Genomic DNA, 22,180 nt, shown 5'->3' with positions numbered 1-22,180 from the left:
CAGGACCTCAACCTACACATAAACTGCCTAGAACTCCTGGCAGGATCATTTGCCATCCGCAGCTTAGCAAAAGAAAAGACGGACTGCTGCATCCTTCTAAGGATGGACAACATCTCGGCAGTCCGCTACATCAACCGCCTGGGCGGAGCCCGATCCCGGATCCTCTCGGAAATAACGAAGGAGATCTTCGATTTCTGCCTACCCCGCAACATCTCCCTCAAAGCGGAATACCTTCCGGGGGAAACGAACCTCACAGCAGACTGGTTTTCACGCCACTGGAGGGATGCCAGCGACTGGAAACTGGATCCACAGATCTTCCAGAGTCTAGCGGCACACCGGGGTCCATTTCACCTAGATCTGTTTGCGTCTCGCAACAACAGATAAACTCAAACATACTTCAGTTGGCTCCCAGACCCGGAGAGCAAAGCAACGGATGCATTCCTACAACCATGGCCGATCACGGGAGCATATGCCTTTCCCCCCTTCGCCATGATAGCACGGACCATTCACTACCTGAGACAGCAGCGGGTATCCCTGCTACTCATCACACCTCTATGGACAGGACAACCTTGGTTCCCGGACCTCCTAGCCCTATCTTACAAGGACCCTCTCCTACTACCCTCACACCAATATACTCTCACAGATCCGAAAGGGAGCCCTCATCCGCTCGTCCTGGCCAACCGACTCACCCTAGTGGCTTGGACTCTTTCCGGGGTGCCTGGCAAGTCGGCGAACTACCGCAGGCTGCTAAGGACCTCCTATGGGACTCATGGGCTCCAGGAACTAGAAGATCCTATCTACACGCGTGGAATTCCTGGTCCAATTGGTGCTTGGAACGGAATATCGATCCATTTACAGCCTCTATTCCTACCATCCTAATCTTTCTAACACACCTATTCTCCTCAGGACGATCATATAGGTCTATTAACGTAGTCCGCTCAGCCATTTCAGCGGCCCATGTTCCCACACTGGGAATCCCAGTGGGAAAAGACCCACTGATATGCAGACTTTTAAGAGGCATTCGACTACGACGACCCCCGGAACCAAAATATTCACGACTCTGGGATGTCGAGGTAGTCCTCCGCTTCCTGAGGGAATGGCCGACCAACGACAATCTCTCCCTCCGGCAACTCTCTGCGAAACTAACAGTTCTACTTTGTCTAGTTTCATTCCGCAGGGTATCGGACGTCCGAGCGTTCGACATAGACGCGTTCTCGGTCTCCCCGGAGGGAGTCACATTCCAGATATCGCGTCGCACGAAGTCTGACTCTGCGACGGTTTTTTACCCTTTCTTCAATTCCGATCCACAACTCTGTGTCGTGGCCACACTACGGCGATACGTGGAGGTTACGCTTCCGATACGGACTCCACCCTCGGGGCAACTCCTCGTGTCATACGTTCGACCACACGTCCCCATCACTACTACTACCCTAGCCAGATGGGTTCGGTGGATTCTTTCTTTAGCAGGCATAGACGCTTCCTTCGGTGCTCATTCTGTACGTGGAGCGGCGGCTTCCTCAGCTTTCACAGCGGGTGCCTCTCTAGCAGATATCTTACGTTCCGCGGACTGGTCTAGAGAATCCACTTTTCGCACTTTCTATTTCCGCCCGAACTCCGACGCGGCCTTATCACTATTACAGCGTTAAAAATGCAAAATAGGAAGCCTCCTGTCATGTGATAAAATTGAAGATTATGCTAGCGTCAGTGTACTTATAATCTTAATTTTAATAATGACAGGAGGCGAGTATTTTCCCACCCTTTCCCACCCTAGGGAAGATGGGAACATTTGAATTCTGATACCACATGTCTCTTTTCTCACTTATATCACTACATCTGTTGTAGCGGAGTTTGTTCATCTGCTAACACATTTAGACAGGGGCTAATATATATCTGTATGTACTCCTATTTGTTTAATAAAGATTGGTTATAACCTTATCATAAAATATCGTAAAAGGCTAAAGGTCACTGTAACAAACAGTTTGAAGATCCCATTCTAACCCATTTCACACTCTCATTTCAGTCTAATTCTGTGCCATCCTGGAGTTTCTTCAGTAAAATACCCGGACTTCTTCTTACCCCATGAAGATCAGATGTTCACCCGTTGGTGCCGATTACAGTCTTCATCATCCCACTATGAACGTTCACCAGTTGTATTTTGTTATGTATTGAACTTTATCTTACTATTACGATGTCGCTTCTGAAAGAGGGGGAGGAGCCTAATTGTTGGGAACTTCCTACTCCCTATTGCATTTTTCATTGGTTAAATGTTTCACTTTCTTTACTGCTGTGGAGTTTAGTAAAGAGAGAAATGCAAAATACTCGCCTCCTGTCATTATTAAAATTAAGATTATAAGTACACTGACGCTAGCATAATCTTCAATTAGAGTGGGACATAATGACTGACGGAGTAAAAGCCATGTTTACTTAACCCTGCTATTCAAGTCCCTCTCTGTGTCATCCTATACATTAAAGACATGCTTGGCATGTCAGTGAGTGATTAATCACCAAAGTGTCCGTGTAACTGGCCCTCGACTGCTTACACTGGGTGTCATTTCACACTTGCCTTTGTGTTCATAACAGTTTAACGTGTTTATCAGACACGTTTATAAAAGATGGTGACACAGGATTTCTGGTGTTTTGCTTTCTGAACATTTGTAGCTAGTTCTTTTCGCCTCCTGCCAGCATTAAATCGGTAAAAGGCTTCTGGAGTCTGCGTAGTCTGTGACTTATTTTTTTTTCCAGAGCGTTAGAGTGTAGTGATAATGAGTTTCTTTGTAAAAGGTTCCGTTAGGAAGTGTGCTATATAAATCACACTGGGACTGTCATCTGTGCATTCTTCCAATCACTGGCCATAGCTTGCATTCCAGCTGTAACTTGATTGGCTGTTTGAAAACTGAATTTTGTTTCTGTCTCTGCAACTGTCCCCACATGCCTTCTATTAAATGCTGGGCTTATTGCACTGGTAATAGGCAAATAAAGAAAGTCACATGGGTTTTAGCCCTGTATTTGAACATCCAAGCTTTATTTCGTAAATTGTATTTCTCTCCTTTGTTTCCTGGCTGCAGGTTTTCTTGTTGCCGCATTCTGTATTGCAGAGGAATCTCTCTGAATCCACTCCACAAAAGCAGAACTACAAGCAAGCAGTGGGTCATTATATGGAACAGGAGGATTCACAGCAACGCATCGTGGATGAGCTGGCACAGCTCAGTACTGCAGATCCTACATCATCAAATGGCAGTTCCCCTGCAGAGTTCACAGAGCAACTGGTCCAGCTCTTCACCTCCGTCAAAACGCTAACAGCAAAACAGGAGCTGCTCCACACCCTGCGGTAAGGCTGCCCTGTCATTATGCCAAGTGTGAGTGTGTGACCTATTTTGGTTACAGAGCGTTTTTTGTAATCTTTAGCAATCTGCAGGATATGTTTCTCTCGCACCCTTTGCGCTTTCTTTTAGTTAAAAGTAACAAGCAATGTGTAGGTTAGGTTATAGTTTATGCTGGGTTTTCTCACCATAAAAAGGCCGCATCTCCCTTCCTGGAGCAAAATCCCATCGTTCCATGTAGCTGTATTATTCCGAGACACATTATGGCGGTTGTAGTTCAGCTGGCCACTTAATACTGTAGAAATATCCACATATATGCTACCATAGAAAAATATTAGAGAACCAGGTTTGGCTGAACCACTCCTAGTTTGATTAAAACACCCTGCAAAAACTGCAAATCTTAATTGGCAAAGTAAAAAGTAAAAAAAAAAAAAATATATATATATATATATATTTCATTATTTAATGCATTATCTACACAATATATCGCAAGACAAAATAAGCTTGAACCTCGAATGTTAATTTATTTTACTGACATATGTCTGTGTTTTACGAGCAAACATTGAATTATCTGTAAATTGACACATGCTTTGCAATTATCAATAATGAATTGCTCTTATTAATGTATAAATTGCCACATCTTTTCCTTACACCTTATTATTATTTGACACATGGTTGCTGTGCAGAGCCTCTTTGCCAGCCTCACATTTCCTACAGCCCATCCTATCATTTCCACGGTCCAGGCCACATAGTCACCCAATGCTCGTTATCAGAACAGACCCGGTAAAACATCACAGTCCGTGTCCAGTGCAGTGAAGAAAGTAGTCTGTTTGCTTTACATCCCTATTCATGTTATTAATCCTTCACTCCTTTACATGAGCTGAGAGAAGAAAAGGCAGGCAATTCTAACCCGGTTTTAACAAACAGTGGGTCCTGGGGATCCCCACTTTGTTTATTTATATTTTTTTTTATACATTTTTATTTATTTATTGAAACAACCCTTGTGGCAGCTCGATTTTTATCATTTTAATTCAATACTTGGAGGCTTATGAAGCTGAAATCTGCAGACCTGCCCCTTAATTCTTTGAGATTGTCTAATTTGGGGCAGTTGTTTGGACTTCAGACATTTAAAGTTTTTTTTTTTTTTTTTTTTTTTTTTAAACGTTTAAAATAATATGGGTTCATTCATCAGACATCAATGTAACCATATTGAATATGCAGATATTGAAGGAGCAGCCATATTTCAAAACAAATGCCACTTTTGAAGGTCCAGTTATGAGTTTTGATTCTAACCCTCATGATTGACAGATGGTTAGGAACCAGTTAACCATATTTAAGAGCTAGGGGAGAGATACTCCGTGCCTCTATACAGAAATCCAAAAGATGGCGGCAGTAAGATTTTTAGGAGTCCTCGTCAGTTGGTTAGTGGGAAAGGGCTCTTATGTAGTCTTCTCTCTTTTCATAGGCTGTTATATATGAGCCTGCTCTGCGATTACCAATGCCTAGCCTCATGATATCTACCCCTTCCACAGGAATCATTTGTTACTACATACGGCACGAAGCTGTGGTTACTCCAAGATAATGAGTGGCGAGAGCTGCACGCGTCTTGCTGTCAATCTTCTCAGCAACATCTCTCTTGGGAGGGGTGCGTTTTTGCCGATGGATACGGTATGGACTTAATTAAGATTTCCTCTTTACTTGTCTTTGCTAACTTGATACAACCTTTATGGAGGTTATCCATTGAAGAATAGAGATTTCACATACAGCATAGGAAAGGGTTATTTACATTAAGAATAAAAAGGAATGTGAAATTCCCAAGTAAGTTGAGTTATCAGATTATGTCGTGTCGAGTTGAGATGTTAAAAAAACTCATTATGCTTTTATTTTATTATATAGAGATATTACATAGTTGCGTCCATCAAGTTCAGCCTTCTTCACATTTTTTTTTTGCTGTTGATCCAAAAGAAGGCAAAAATACCTAGTCTGAAGCGCTTCCAATTTTGCAACAAACTAGGAAAAAAATTCCTTCTTGACCCCAAAATAGCAGTCAGATGTCTCCTTGGATCAAGCAGCTATTACCCCACTAATCAGAAATTATATCCCTGTATGTTATGTTTTTGCAAGTATTTATCCAATTGCAATTTAAACATCTGTATAGACCAGGGGTAGGCAACCTACGGCACTAGTGCCATGCACGGCACTCAAGGTGTCTTTGCACGGCACTCAAGGCTGCTAGAGCCAAACCGGGTCTGGCCTATCAGGAGTCCCAGTGAAACTTCAGATATCTGCTAATACGAAAAGGTGGTGAAGAACAATCCTCAATTTATGCATTGAAGCATGTAGAGGAAGTGATCTCAGATAACTATCTCACATCACTTCCTCCCAGCACTTGTAAATGGGAATCCACACTGTAGTAGAGCTGTTGCAGCTCCTGTCCTTGACCTGTACCTGGCCAGCCTGGCCCCCACTGGAACCCAGGGAAGCCACCCAAACTGCTAGATATACACAGAAATGCACAATAACCCTACAACAATAATCATACAAATAATACGAACAGCCCACACACAAACATACACACAATCCGCACAAATGTAACCCGCTAACAATCCACATACATGCACACAACCCCACATGCAGCCTCTCACATGCAATACCCCAAACAACCCCCACACATACACACACTGCCAAACACACAATGTGACTTATCCATCCACACACAATTTCACAAGCAGTCCCCATACACAGCCCACATTCATATGTATCATACACGATACCACAAACTACTCCTGAACATATACAATATAATAGCTCATATATGCACAAATACAACGATACAAAGCAACTGCAGTATAAATAACAAAAGCAGAATACGACAACATACACACCTAAATTTAAAAAAAATAGGACCGACACGCTACGGGACATCACAATCCTATATCGGCACAGTGCTGCTAAAAGGTTGCCTACCCCTGGTATAGACTCTGACAAAACCACCTCTTCCGGCAATGAATTCCATATCCTTATTGCTCTTACTGTAAAAAAACCTTTTCTTTGCCTTAGATGAAATCTCCTTTCTTCAAGCCTAAATGTGTGACCTTGTGTCCTATGTACAGCCCTGTTTATAAATAGATTTCCAGATAAAGGTTTGTGCTGGCCCCGAATATATTTGTATAATGTTATCATATCCCCTCTCAGGCGCCGTTTTTCCAAAGTAAACAGATTTCATTTTTTTTAACCTTTCTTCATAACTAAAATGCTCCATTCCTTTTATCAATTTTGTAGCACTTTTTCTAGTGCCATGATATCTTTCTTTAGAACAGGTGCCCAAAATTGCACAGCATATTCAAGGTGTGGTCTTACCAGCGATTTATAAAGAGGCAAAATTATATTTTCATCCCGAGAATTTATGCCCCTATTTATACATGACTAACCTGACTGGCCTTAGCAACTGCAGATTGACATTGCATATTGCTACCTAATTTGTTGTCTATAACAATTCCCAAATCCTTCTCGTGTGTGGTTATCCCTAGTTCACTACCATTTAGGGTGTAAATTGCTTGTGCATTCTTAACTCCGAAGTGCATAACTTTGCATTTCTCTACGCTAAATTTCATCTGCCGTTTAGTGCCAGTCCCCCAATCTATCCAAATCCCTCTGCAGCAAAGCGATATCCTGCTCACATTTTATTACTTTACAAAGCTTTGTGTCATCTGCAAACACTGATACATGGCTTCCAATGCCTATTTCAAGATCATTTATAAATATGTTAAATAGAAGCGGTCCCAAAACAGAACCCTGAGGGACACCACTTACCACTTTTTTCCAGTCTGAAAATTTACCATTAATGACAACTCGTTGTACTCTATCGTTAAGCCAATGTTCTACCCAAGGACAAGAATATTAATCTAGACCAATTTCTTTTAGTTTGAAGACTAACCTATTGTGAGGAACCGTATCAAATGCCTTGGCAAAATCCAAGTAGATCACATCCACTGCAATACCCTGATCTATACTTCTACTTCTTCGTAGAATGCAATTAGGTTAGTTTGACATGACCTATGTTTCATAAAGCCATGCTGATTATTGCTAATAACAATGTTCTTCCCAATGAATTTCTGAATATTATCCCTTAATAGCCCTTCAAATATTTTCCCAGTTACAGAAGTTAAGCTCACAGGTCTATAAATTCCAGGCAAGGATTTTGAACCTTTTTTAAATGTAGAAACAACATCTGCCTTCCTCCAATCCTCCGGTACAATACCTGAAACAAAAGAATCTTGAAAAATTAAATACAGAGGTTCACTTATTTCCCCACTTAGCTCCTTAAGTACTCGCGGGTGAATACCGTCGGGCCCCGGAGCTTTATTTACATGAATTTTCTTTAATAGCTGAACACCTTGTCTTGAGTTATCCAATCACAAGTTATCTGCAAGTTTTTTGCAGCAATCATTTGCATATCTCTTGCCATAGGATCCTCATTAATATATACTGAAGAAAAAGAGTTATTTAAAATTTCTGCTTTTTCCTGGTTTTCATTAGCTAACAAACCCAACTCTGTTTCCAGTGTACCTACACTTTCATATATTTTTTTTTTTTTTTAGAATTGATGTACTTGAAAAAAAATTTGGGCTGGGTTTGCATTCTTTGGCTATCAATTTCTCATTTTCTAGTTTAGCCACTTTAATTGCCTTTTTGCAAGCATTATTGGCTTCCTTATATCTTATATAGGATGCCTCTGATTTGTCCGATTTAAATGCCCTTTTCTTATTTTTAATCTCTTGTTTTACTTCTCTTCTAAGCCACATTGGTTTTAATTTGTATTTATATTAAATCTCATATGCATGTTAATCCAATTAGAACCACTGTCAGAGTAAAGATGCAAAATGTTCCCATTATGTGACACAGGTTTTCCACCTTCTTTCGGGATCAACTGCATAAGGGTAAAGTGTGTGTAAATGTATATTAGGAATCTACCGATTATTGACTCGGCCGATTTATTAGAGCTTATAGTCAGCATTTTTCTAATAATTAGCACCAATCTCAATCCTCTGTCTGACGTCAGCTGGAGTAACCCTGTAGTATAATTATACAAGTTAAAATCACCTTTGTTAAAGTCTTCCTATTGTTAAAGGGGTCTCCACTGCACTGACAAAGTCTGTGATGCCACAATATACAATTTATGAAGGCAATTGGCCTGGCTTTGGATGAACATGGTCATATTCCAACCAATATGCACCCACTTAAAATAGCATGGGGACCCAGTATTGATTCCGAGCTTGGAATTGAGAACCATATAATCCATTCCGTTCTCTCTTCTTTCCCCAAGGGGTTCTCAGACAGCCGCTATGGAGATGTTTTGTTTATTCGTCCCATGAGAGAATATTCCATGAAAGAAATTTCATTTTATAACCGGTTGTTTAATGTCTCATCCATCTTTATAAAAACGCTGGACACGAAGGTAAAACGCAGGCTTCTTCATTCTCTTTGGTAGTTTATCTTTTGTTTTTGTTCCTGCTCTGTCTTTAGTTATTGACTGTATCTCGTTCCTACTCTGCCTGTACTTACTGACTGTCTCTTTCTGCTCTGTCTGTACTTACTGACTGTTTCTCATTCCTGTTCTGTCTGTATTTACGGTTTCCTGTCCCTACTCTGTCTGTACTAGCTGTTTCTTGCTCCTGCTCTGTCTGTACTAGCTGTTTCTTGCTCCTGCTCTGTCTGTACTTACTGACGGTTTCTCATTCTCGCTTTGTCTGTACTTACAGACTGTTTCTCGTTATGCTCTGTATGTGCTTACTGATGGTTTGTCGTTCCCCACTGCCTGCACTTAATGACTGTCTTGTTTCCACTTCGTCTCTATTTACCGATGGCCTCTCGTTCCTGCTGTGTATGACCTGACAGGCCCCTGAGAATAGCAGCATTCAGCGGCTGACTGAGACCTTTATCACCAAACTACAGGCAGATTTCCCATCCACAGTGAGCACAGTGTACAGGTAAGAAATGCTTTATATACCAAGAGCGACATTAAAGGGTTACACCAAACACCATTACCACTTCAGTGTTTTTTTTAAGTGGTTATGGTACTTTGAGTCTGCAAACGCTGCACATACAGAGAGAGCACATTTTTGCTGGAGGAGTAAACCACGCCAGCAGGATCATTAGACAGTCCAGGACGAGAGTGCTGAGCTGGCTAGTGTTACATCTGTGAATAGGTTTGCAGTCTGCCACAGGGATTCCCCAGCAATGGAAGTCTCATGGCTACTGGCAGGCCTATCCGTTCGTGTTCGTGTTCGTGTTCCTCTCTCATGCGTGTTTTCGAAATCCCGTACAGATTAGCTCTGAGATCCGACACATTTAACACTTGGGTAGTCTGTCCTTTAATCCTGCTAAATCATTTTATTTAATATTTTTATTTTGACTACGGACGTGTACGGTGGCACGGGGATCCCATGCCCCCCCACGCACACACACAATACCTCTTTGCCCCCCTCCCGGGGCACACCACAACCCACACTATCCCCGCCCCAAGTGATTAGCGTAACGCACCTAACTGCATTTCTTATTCACTGTTCCAGAAACACTGGTCCCTGGCAGCATTACACCTAATCAGGGAAATAGCCTGGACATTACATAGAATACTCGAACTAGAGGTGGAACCACACACAAGAGACGGGTGCTGACCCGACTTATCCACTCCAAAAGGTGTCCCTCGGTAGGGAGGTCATGTTCAGTTTATCCGATCGCAACATTGCTGTAGATAATGTTACCGGGGATCCGGAACTAAGAAAGGATACTACCTACACCATGTTCAGGCTATTACAAACTTTGAGACCCACTGCTCTCTTCCTCCCTCCACCATTAGTCTTACGCCACACTGACACCATACCACGGTCCATGCATAGGACTATGTTGAATCACCATACATCTCTACACACTACTCCACACTCTCACCTTTAATGACACATATTGTATAAGGGTACCGCATGTACACTCACGATTTTCAGGTATCTACAAACTCTGCTATGCCCGAAATGCCCTGACTCTCCCTGGACATGCTCGGCCACACGGGACCGCAATACATCTACATAATGCAACTACTTAAATGAAACGAATACGTCTTTGTACACTGTTACCTTATGTAAGCTGACATTTGAAATGTAAACAATATTGTATATCACTGTATCATCTATGCGACGATATACTGTTCATGTATTTTAACCTTACATTCTAATGCTGATCTGGGCCTGTGTGCCCAAAATGCGTTTCACTTTCTTGATAATAAAAACTGATTAACCAAAAAAAATATATATATTTTTATTTTAGGACCAGTGAAAAATTGAATACATGCACCGCAGAAAGCAGGAAAGATGACGTTCTACAGGAACAATGCCTTTTATGTCTGTGCCCATTAGACACACATTCTGGTAAGGCATTCACATATTTCATATGAGTATTAAGGATATATACATGTATGATGTTTGAGGTTTTCTCTGTTTGTGTTTTTAGCAGTTTATTTTTTTACTGTTTTATTATAATATTAAATAGTAAAGAAAGTTGTGATAAGAGTACATAATAAAACAATAATATAATGCTGAAGAGAGTCTGCTCTTCGCGTGTGTATTTTACGGGTTTTCCCAGAATGTCTTTGTGGATGTGAACATAAGCAAGGTGACAGGATTTCTCAGACATTTTCCAAGGTAACGGTTATAAGTAGTTATGTAAATTAATCACAGTTTGATCTTTTTTTGTGCCAGGTAGTGGTTTTTGTGTGTCTGTGTTGGGGGGGGTGCGCTCCTTCCCAAAGTATTCTTCCCTTAATTAATTGTAGCAATCTTCCTCTTATTATAGACAGAGCTTCGGCATATCAAGCTACCAAAGTATCGCAAAACCTTTCTCAGAGGATGAAACAGAATTGTGCTGTTCCTGCAAAGGACTCTGGGAAACTAAGCTGTAAGCAAGGACAGTGCTGCGAGAAGACAGATAACAAACTTACCCTAAGGTGAGCATGTAACAGAAGCCACAATTGTGTGCAGCAACAGAGCTAGTTCCCAAAACTCTAGATTACGACTTAAACTGGAGTGACACATTTTTGTGTTTACATGTTTGACCTGGGGCTTTAGATGTTACTATAACCTTAATGAAAGATTACCGTATATACTCGAGTATAAGACGAGTTTTTCAGCACATTTTTTGTGCTGAAAAACACTCACTCGTCTTATACTCGAGTCAGTTGTCTGTATTATGGCAATTTTCATTGCCATAATACAGACATGGACCGGGGGCTGTCAGGAAGCTGTAACTTACCTTCACAGCAGCTCCTGTCAGCTCCCTTCTCTCTTCTCCAGTGCGTGCAGCTCCCAGGTCAGCTTCCTCTGCAACTCTCGCGAGAGCCGCGGGGTCAGAGCGTTGCCACGGGTTACCGTGGCAACGCTCCGCGAGAGTTGCATAGGGAGCTGACCTGGGAGCTGCACGAACCGGAGAAGAGAGAAGGGAGCTGACAGGAGCTGCGGTGAAGGTAAGTTACAGCTTCCTGACAGCCCCTTCCTACAGCCCATCCACTGGACCACCAAGGAGTGAGAGCCCCCCTCCCTGGCCAGCTAACAAGCAGGGAGGGGGGACGGAAAAATAAAAATATTAATAATAAAAAAAATATTAAAATAATAACATAAAAAAAATACAATTAATAATAAAAGAAAAAAAAATAGTTACCTAAAAAAATAACATTAAAAAAAATATTAAAATAATAATTAATTAATAAAATGCCCACCCCCCACCAATGCTCTGCGCACACACACGCTGCACTCACACATACACACACTGCATTCATACACACACTGCATTCATACACACACTGCACTGCATTCATTCTAAACACACTGCATTCATTCATACATACACACTGCACTCATACATACACACTGCACTCATATACACACACTGCACTGCATTCATTATACACACACTGCATACACACTGCACTCATACACACACACACTGCACTCATACACACACTGCACTGCATTCATTATATACACACTGCATTCATACACACACACTGCACTCACACACACACACTGCACTCACACACACACACTGCACTCACACACACCCACTGCACTCATACACACACACTGCACTCATACACACACTGCACTCCATTCATTATACACACACTGCACTCATACACACACACTGCACTCCATTCATTATACACACTGCATACACACTGCACTCATACACACACTGCACTGCATTCATTATATACACACTGCATTCATACACACACACACTGCACTCATACACACACACTGCACTCATACACACACACTGCACTCCATTCATTATACACACACTGCACTCATACGCACACACTGCACTCCATTCATTATACACACACTGCATTCATATACACACTGCATTCATTATATACACACACTGTAAATAAATATTCAGTTAATATAATATTTTTAGGATCTAATTTTATTTAGAAATGTACCAGTAGCTGCTGCATTTCCCACCCTAGTCTTATACTCGAGTCAATAAGTTTTCCCAGTTTTTTGGGCTAAAATTAGGGGCCTCGGCTTATATTCGGGTCGGCTTATACTCGAGTATATACGGTACTATTTTATCATACCTTGGAGCGATGAGAAGTTAAATAGTTAGGAATTGAATGGAATGGAGGACATAGATCTTAGAATGTTTGTCGGTCTGCATTAAATTCTGAGCCATCACAAGTCTGTTCAGTTAGAAATAAATATTTTCCATTTTATTCAGTACCAGTAACATTGTAACGGACACACGGTTTCAGCTGATGGTGCCCCTGATGCATTTCCTGGCCCAGTTTATAAACTATTACAAGCAATAGCGGATGCTTTTTATTTTCTTTTTCCTTTCTTCATTTTAGTAAGGTCAGAAATAAAGCCACGATAACTTATTATTTATATTTCACAGGGCTGCAGGAATAGTCCATATCCTGTGCTATAGCTGTCAAGTGACAATGAAGGACCTGGTAAGTTGAATCTCATTATTTGAAGGGATAAACACTGAATTATCTTCGTATTCAGAGATGTGGAATTTATACTGCCCGATGCCCAGGACAGGCAGTTTTTATTCTTTTCGCCCTGTCAGAGGGAAGCCTTTGGGCTGTCATGGTGATTACTTGGTGCCTGGCAGGAGTACTGGGACGCCATGTCTGTAGTTTGATGATATCTGCATGATTATCATCAGCAACTAGCACTGTCAATGCCCAGGGCTTTTGGCCGTGGCCCCAATCTTTTTAATTGAAATTATTTTGTCAGAACAAGTAGATTTATGTATGTATTTTAATTCCACATCCCTGATATTGTTAAAGATTCCCACTAATTAAATTTAATTTTTTTAATCTAGCAAAGACTATATGTAGAGAAATTGGATACAATTCATATTGCACGCACACACACACGATAATGGTAAACTACAATATTCAACAACAAGCATTGAAAACCATTTTTTTTATTCCAGTAGTTCTGATTTTGCTCTGGATTTTCTCTTGCGATGTAGGGTGTTATATAGAACTAGAGTGCAGACTGTTTTGGTAATTCCAAAATCCCATTTTATTGTAATTGTATAAATGCCCATCCATCCACCATGTGGATGCCAACAAGCTGGTGCTGCAATCTGGGTTGTATAGGGAGAGGTATTAGCAGTAGAAAGAGGGAAGTGCTCATGCCATTGTACAGAACACTGGCGAGACCTCACTTGGAGTATTGTACACAGTACTGGAGACCCTATCTTCAGAAGGATATTGATACCTTAGAGAGAGTTCAAAGAAGGGCTACTAAACTGGTTCATGGATTGCAGGATAAAACTTACCAGGAAAGGTTAAAGGATCTTAACATGTATAGCTTGGAGGAAAGACGAGACAGGGGGGATATGATAGAAACATTTAAATACATAAAGGGAATCAACACAGTAAAGGAGGAGACTATATTTAAACGAAGAAAAACTACCACAACCAGAGGACATAGTCTTAAATTAGAGGGACAAAGGTTTAAAAATAATATCAGGAAGTATTACTTTACTGAGAGGGTAGTGGATGCATGGAATAGCCTTCCAGCTGAAGTGGTAGAGGTTAACACAGTAAAGGAGTTTAAGCATGTGTGGGATAGGCATAAGGCTATCCTAACTATAAGATAAGGCCAGGGACTAATGAAAGTATTTAGAAAACTGGGCAGACTAGATGGGCCGAATGGTTCTTATCTGCCGTCACATTCTATGTTTCTATCTGTTTTCTTTTTCCTCCCCATCCTTTATTCCCTATACTCGGGGGCAATAAAATCACTACAGTAAAAAACATAAAGTGTGTCTGCCATCTCTCTCACTCACCATTTACATGTTCTTAGTTCCATTCAGATTACACTGTCTGCCCAATACATGGACTAGAATTCAGGAGAGAAACATAGAATGTGACGGCAGATAAGAACCAGTCGGCCCATCTAGTCTGCCCAATTTTCTAAATACTTTCATTAGTCTCTGGCCTTATCTTATAGTTAGGATAGCCTTATGCCTATCCCACGCATGCTTAAACTCCTTTACTGTGTTAACCTCTACCACTTCAGCTGGAAGGCTATTCCATGCATCCACTACCCTCTCAGTAAAGTAATACTTCCTGATATTATTTTTAAACCTTTGTCCCTCTAATTTAAGACTATGCCCTCTTGTTGTGGTACTTTTACTTCTTTTAAATATAGTCTCCTCCTTTACTGTGTTGATTCCCTTTATGTATTTAAATGTTTCTATCATATCCCCCCTGTCTCGTCTTTCCTCCAAGCTATACATGTTAAGTTCCTTTAACCTTTCCTGGTAAGTTTTATCCTGTATATCCTGTATTTCCAGTTTAGTAGCCCTTCTCTGAACTTTCTCCAAAGTATCAATATCCTTCTGAAGATATGGTCTCCAGTACTGCGTACAATACTCCAAGTGAGGTCTCACCAGTGTTCTGTACAATGGCATGAGCACTTCCCTCTTTCTACTGCTAATACCTCTCCCAATACAACCAAGCATTCTGCTAGCATTTCCTGCTGCTCTGTTACATTGTCTGCCTACCTTTAAGTCATCAGAAATAATCACCCCTAAATCCCTTTCCTCAGATGTTGAGGTTAGGACTCCATCAAATATTCTGTACTCTGCCCTTGGGTTTTTACGTCCAAGATGCATTATCTTACACTTATCCACATTAAATGTCAGTTGCCACAACTCCAACTGACCATTTTTCTAGTTTACCTAAATAATTTGCCATTTGGCTTATCCCTCCTGGAACATCAACCCTGTTACATATCTTAGTATCATCCGCAAAAAGACACACCTTACCATCAAGACCTTCTGCAATATCACTAATAAAAATATTAAAGAGAATGGGTCCAAGTACATACTATTGGCATACTAATAGGAGTTCATTAAATTATTAACTCTCAGTAGGAAGTGGTGTCTGGACTGTCCCACCTCTCAATTACTACTTGAGCAAATATTGAGAGCAGCAGTTAAAATTGTGGTGTTGTTTTTTTCTCTGCAGGAATCTGTGGATCACTTACCCCAGTATATCCACCATGAGGCTGAACACAGGACTCGCAGGTAAGTAACCTACCCAGTCAGTACAGAGCCATAGAACTAAAAATGGCTGTCTTTGCACTTCTAAGGATATCCATACCTTTTTAGCAGTTGAAGCAGTTTTAATGAGGTTGTCAATAAGCATTCCAGACTGGCTAATGTCAATTCTGTGCATATTATTTGCACACAAGCAGCCAAGGAGACAGAGCGCTCAGTGGGGTAAGAGAGTAAACAGTTTTCCCCATTACAGGGGGAACGGTGCCAGGGTACTCCTAGCACCATACAGTAGGCTCTAGTGGTTATGGTGCTTGGAGTAACTCTTTTATATAAATGTGTATACAAAAGCCTTTTACATTAGAGTTTGGTTCTCTCTCTCCATTAAACAGAATAGTGTAGTGAATTCAAAACTGAATTGCAAGCTTTAGCCTAAAGTGATGATTGGGGGGAAAAACTTCACTCTATGTTCACAGCTTGAACATTTTAGCCTAAATACTGCAGTCTGGTTTCATTTTGCTGATAGTGAATAAACCCATGTGAGGATTTTAATTCCTGAAAAATGCTGGTTTCTGTTTCTCTTATAAGAGGGCATGTGTGTATAGTGTCTTAATCATGGTTTATTGGAGGGGGCAGTTTTATCACATGCATAGTGTAAGCAATCAAATAGTGGCTCTGGTCTTCTTTAGCGTTATCCAAATGTACCTCCAACTCCCATGATCCTTTGAGCAACCAAAATGGCTGGGCAAGATTTATTTAACAGCTGTTGGTCCACTATATGAATATATTTGTGCACCAGCAAGTTGAAATAGGACTGCAGCTAGTATTTAAACTTGATGGAGAATTTCCATTCTGAATTCATATTTATTAAATGTATAAGTTGACACATTAACTTTTTTGGTGGGCAGTTGTAATGTCATTGTCTAAAAAACATGGAGCTTTTTTTTTTTTTTTTCTGGTTTGGCGTGTTTTAGGTGTGCTCCACAAAATAAAATAAAAATAAATGTAAAGCTTCATACTCTATTACCTAAGACGGGGGTAGGCAACCTTCAGCACTCCAGATGTTTTGGACTACATCTCCCATAATGCTCTTACAGTCACAATGCTGGCAAAGCATCAAGGGAGATGAAGTCCCCAACATCTGGGGTCCTGAAGGTTGCCTATCCCTGAAAGATAAACCTAGTTTTGGCCCCATCACAAAGGTGCAGGTTAGTGGTTCCCAGTATGGACTTTAGGTATTAACCAGTTATGTCTAAGGTGTTTTTTTTTTTTGTTTTTTTTTCCCCCCATCTTCTTCTAAAGACACCTTAGACATAACTGGGTAATCCCCAAATCCTGGTCTGGTAGGAGAACATTAAGGACTAGTTTGGGTATTGATGTCCATCAGTTAACATAGTATAAAGCCCATAAATGATGCTGATGCCTGTATTGCCAATTGCCTGCCAGAGGTTTATGGGTGCTGTAGCTAATTATTCCAGGCAATAGAAAGGCACTTCCTCCCACCCATTTCCAAATCCTTTTGCCAGAACTAGTCCTTAACATTGTTTAATCCAGTGTTTCCATCATGACTTATTTTTGTCTGTGGGCGCTGATTAAGCGACTGATCTTAAAATGTTAAATAAAACAAGACGACAAGAATGGTTATGCTAAAAGGTTTGGGATTGGATACAGTCTCTTTGGTACTTGCAATATTTCTTACTAAAGTGGAATGCATTTGTTTGATCCAGACCAACTTCTCCATTTTTCATTAGGTGTGAGATGAGGAAGGAAATACAGGAGTTCCTGCTTGATGATGGCTCTGATGATGCATGAACTCAGTTGACACGATCTCCATCCACAGCATCAAGGACCAGAGAGCAGCAAGACTTTTCAATAACAGATCACGTTCTAGCATGAGGCTGGAAGAGCAGTGGTCTTGTGTTTTCTGTGGTGAAGAACCATCACATTTTACTACATCAAAAATGGTAATAACAATGTAGAGAGCACTGCCTCATTAATTGAGCACATGCTACCACGTGTCTTTGTAGGCATGGGAACCAATGGAAGTTTGAGCTCATTTGCATCATATGCCAGGTTAGTGCCTTTGCAGAGGCATTAAATGGTAGCTTACACTACCATAATCTCCTCTAGCAAGTCTTAACATTATTTCCCAGGGTAAAAACCAGTTACAATCCTCTTTAGAATTATCACACAGAGGACACTACTACCTTGGATATTATCAATGTCTCCGAATTTTATGTTTTATTTGTAACTAAATACTTGTAAACACTTTTAGTGAATCAGGAACCACAAAATAAAGTTTGTTTTTTTAATCTGTATGTGCACATTGTTTTTAATTTTATGGATGCTAAATTTAGTTAACACTTTTCATATGCTAGCACACGGGTGCCCAGGCTAGTGTAGAACTGCAAAGCATTGTTGGTGTTACAGCATGTTCCAATACTACCAGGGCTATTTACTAATGTGAGAATTCAACTCAAATTTCAGTTTTATTCCAGAAGTTCGGTCCTTAAGGGGTTAAAGGGAATCATGACATGTCACACATGTCATGTGTCCTTAAGTGGTTAAGGTGAAAATATTCTCCAACCTTGGCCTTAAAGTTGTAATTCACTTTGAATTCTTATTTCAGTGAATACTGTATACTAGCTAACTCGGAAATACATCTTTTGTATTAAATGCAGAATTCCACTTTTTCACTGAAGCCATTTTTAATAGTAAAAACAAAAATTGTGATAATCTCATTTCTTTTGTTCAGAAAATAGGTGAATGAGATGTCAGAAACTCAAGTCCTGCTCTGCAGTAGTGCACAGTGGAAACTCTAGTCTTTGGTACAGTAATCAGAAAACACAGATTAGGAAGAGAATTATTGCTCTTAGATCCAGGCTGCTGCCCGCACACAGTAATTCCTCCACACTGCCTGTCTGACAGTGTGTAAAGTTACTGATGTAACAGTAATATAAATATTAGCTTGTCCAGAACAAGTCTTTCTAGAACCTCCTTACACAGTCCAGGAGAATAAGGTCGGCACTATTCAAACGTCCGTAATGGTTATAAACATATTTGGCCAGAAGCTGGACCTTCCAACACTGAGCAGCATATAAATATCTAGTGATGGTGCCTAGCAGTATTCAAGACAAAAGGTTCCTTTCGATCAGCTGTGGTAGTGCTTTTATGAAGACCAGCAACACAGATTTAAAAGGTTACTCTCACCACGAGGAGCTGCGATAGAAAAAAACAGCGGCATCGTAAATCCTTCTCTTAACTGTGGATCAGTAGTGTCTTGCCTTCTTTCTGCAGTTTATAAATTGTAGTATTAAAAATACGGTCCGGAACTTGCTCCTCTTTCAGGACCATTACTTCAGGTACTTCCAGCATTTAAAACCATTCCCGTACATTGTCCATAAAATAGTTTTCACTAGTCTTTCTCTATAGTCCATTTGATCATGGTTTCTGGCGATCGGTACAAGAAGATGAGTTTGGCATAGAGTTCTTCTTCTAAGGCCAACTCTCCGCGTTCTCTCACCACATAGATATCTTGGCACAGCTTGAGAATCCGATCTACGCACGGCAACTCCTCGAACATAATAGAGTGAGAGATCTCGCTGAAGAAGCCACGTACAAACTTCCCAATCACCAGCACAATGGAGACGTACAGGCCCATAATCCTGTGTGAGACAAGAAGCAGGGTTACTAAACTAGAACTTCAACAAAATGACTCAACTTTTCCTTTGACGTGCGAAACTAGTGAACGCTATATGGAAGTTTCTGAAATGTACAAATGTGACTCATTTTATGTTGAGATCCCTTAACATATTCAAAGGAACACTCCAAACCGGTTTAGCAGCATGCCGAGGTGCTTTAGAGGTTAATAGTACCAATTTCTCTTGAATTTAAAACATTCATAGAGAATCTAGGTTGCCCTCTTGTGATCTTCTCCACAGGCTTTCCAATAAGAAGCATTGCTGGAGCAGTGTGGCAACAACTGCATATATGCTCTTAGAGAAAGATTGGCTGGGAGATCAGTTATGAAGATCTCTCAGAGGTGGAGTGGACCCTCTTGCAACTGGATTAGAGGTAACCAACCTCTTTAACTTAAATACACAAATATACTTTAAAACACTCCATCATAATTAAATGAATATAGAACCTTTGAATGTTAATTTACGGTGTTTAGAATGCGGTTAGCTGTATTTTTAAAGACTGAGTTTCAACATATAGAAGATGACATTTATGACTTATAGCAGACTGTTTGGAACTCACCCGTATCCTGCTAGAAAGCCCAGGCTTGGAGGGCTGACCTTGTCATTGAAAATCACCATGGGCAGTATATTACAGTCTTCACCCTCGCAGTCCGCCAGCTTGATCACCCACCACTCCACGAAACTGCTTGTGCCATTTCCTTCGCCGATTCGCTTTCTGTTCAACTGAACTTCTACGTCCAGGTAATCCTCCTCCTCATCTACCAGACAAAGAACCACATTAGACATGTCGTAGCTCCAGTCCCAAACTGGAAATTACTTTCAATCGGATTACATGTGTTTTTATGGACTTTTTTTATTTGAAGAGGTTTTTTCACTAGACAACTGTGAGCTTTTTAGTAGCAAAGTTCCACTTAAATAGATATGGAAAACTGTCTAAGCTGAACTAGATATTTTCCCTCTAAATTAGAATTTTGGATGTGTAAACTGCATTGCTTAGTACATAGAGCCCTTAACCACATTAAGCTGTTATCATAGCAGAATCTTCTGTGGGGCAGGGGCTTTACACAATAAAACAAGAGGGACCTGAAGATGTGGTCATTTCTAATACCCACCATTTGGTTAACTGCATTTATTTATGGTTTCAATATTTCCCAGCTAGCTGTAGAAGTGTTATTCAGAATTCTATCCTGATCCAGGTGAGAGCATTAACTCTGGGTGCATTTAGTTGTTACTGAACGACTCATTTTATCGTTTGAGTTGCTCAATTTTCTTGGCAAATGCTGAACTTCATAAATAACCTATTTTACTGTTCTAATATAACCACATTTTGAAATGGTGAATCACTCCTAAAAGGGGACTATAGTCACCAAAACATCTTGAGCTCAATTAAGTAGTTTGTGAATAGATCATGCCTCTGCATTACCACTGCTCAATTCTCTTCCATTCAGGAGTTAAAGGAACACTATAGTCACCAAAACAACTCTAGTTTAATGAAGCAGTTTTGGTGTGTAGATCATGTCCCTGCAGTCTCACTGCTCAATTCTGACTTTTAGGAGTTTGTTTGTTTATGCACCCTAGTCACACCTCCCTGCATGTGACTTGCTAAACACTTCCTGTAAAGAGTCATCTAATGCGTATAATTCCTTTATTGGACACTCTGTTTAATATAAAATGTTGTACCCCCTGCACTGTTAATATCTTGCTACACACTGCAGGAGCCTCCTGTGTGTTAATTCAAGTTAGACAGCAGGAGATAAAAACATTGAAAGTGAAACATTTTTTGCATGCATGCTGTGTGAGTCACAACCAGGGGAGGTGGGGCTAGGGCTGTACAAACAAACGTGATTTAACTACAAAATGGCAGTGAAACTTCAGAGACATTATCTATACACCAAAACTGCTTCATTAAGCTAAAGTTGTTTTGGTTACTATAGTGTCCCTTTAAATCCCTTTGTTTATGCAGCCCTAGTCACACTTCCCTGAATGTGACTTACACAGCCTTTCTAAACAGTCCAGTGAACAGTCATCTAATGTTTACACTTCCTTTATTGCAAATTGTGTTTCATTTAGATTTTCTTATCTCCTCCTCTGTTAGTAGTGTTCTAGACCCCATTGGAGCCTCTTGTATTTAATTGAAGTTCAATTTACAGAGCAAGAGATAAAAGCTTTTAAAGTAAGTTATATCGGATTGAGAATGAAACCATTTTGTTTTCTTGCAGGCTGTGTAAGTCACAGCCAGGGGGGGGGGGGGGGGGTGTGACTAGGGCTGCATAAACAGAAATAAGTGAATTAACTCCTAAAAGGCAGAGAATTGAACAGTGAAACTACAGGGGCATGATCTATACACAAAAACAGTTTTATGCTAAAGTTGTTTTGGTGACTTGTGTCCCTTTAATGAAATATTGGTTATAGAAACACTAATATTATAAATACGTTTACGAATAAAGAGAGCTCCTGGTAACTTACTACCCCTTTATATTAATTTGTAAAGAGAAACTTTTCATGCTTAGAGTTTCCCTTTCAACAAAATAAAGAACATAGAGAACAAGTATCAACGTGCACAAAGAGGGGCATTCAATTTAA

At 40.5% G+C, this 22,180-nt stretch overlaps 2 protein-coding genes across 4 annotated transcripts in view; one reads left to right on the top strand and one right to left on the bottom strand.

Annotated features, from left to right (window-relative positions):
• The window catches only part of CTU2 (cytosolic thiouridylase subunit 2), a 34,308-nt gene extending 16,103 nt beyond the window's left edge, over window positions 1-18,205 (top strand). Inside the window, exons 7-15 of the mRNA XM_063437633.1 lie at window positions 3,066-3,328; window positions 4,853-4,988; window positions 8,647-8,778; window positions 9,219-9,310; window positions 10,641-10,741; window positions 11,166-11,316; window positions 13,269-13,326; window positions 15,868-15,926; window positions 17,648-18,205. Coding sequence (XP_063293703.1) covers window positions 3,066-3,328; window positions 4,853-4,988; window positions 8,647-8,778; window positions 9,219-9,310; window positions 10,641-10,741; window positions 11,166-11,316; window positions 13,269-13,326; window positions 15,868-15,926; window positions 17,648-17,708 — 1,053 coding nt within the window. The 3' untranslated portion in view covers window positions 17,709-18,205. The remainder of the gene's footprint in view (window positions 1-3,065; window positions 3,329-4,852; window positions 4,989-8,646; window positions 8,779-9,218; window positions 9,311-10,640; window positions 10,742-11,165; window positions 11,317-13,268; window positions 13,327-15,867; window positions 15,927-17,647) is intronic.
• A 380-nt stretch (window positions 18,206-18,585) lies between these two features.
• PIEZO1 (piezo type mechanosensitive ion channel component 1 (Er blood group)) overlaps window positions 18,586-22,180 on the bottom strand; it is a 123,523-nt gene continuing 119,928 nt past the window's right edge. For all 3 annotated transcript variants that reach the window (XM_063437630.1, XM_063437631.1, XM_063437632.1), the window contains 2 exons: window positions 20,157-20,355; window positions 18,586-19,561 (listed from right to left, as the gene is read on the bottom strand). In XM_063437630.1, coding sequence (XP_063293700.1) covers window positions 19,312-19,561; window positions 20,157-20,355 — 449 coding nt within the window. In that variant the 3' untranslated portion in view covers window positions 18,586-19,311. The remainder of the gene's footprint in view (window positions 19,562-20,156; window positions 20,356-22,180) is intronic.

The sequence above is a fragment of the Pelobates fuscus genome, chromosome 12 (assembly GCF_036172605.1).
Source record: "Pelobates fuscus isolate aPelFus1 chromosome 12, aPelFus1.pri, whole genome shotgun sequence".
Classification (NCBI taxonomy): domain Eukaryota; kingdom Metazoa; phylum Chordata; class Amphibia; order Anura; family Pelobatidae; genus Pelobates; species Pelobates fuscus.
Note: the sequence above shows the minus strand (reverse complement) of the source record. Positions and strands in the feature narration are given on the sequence as shown.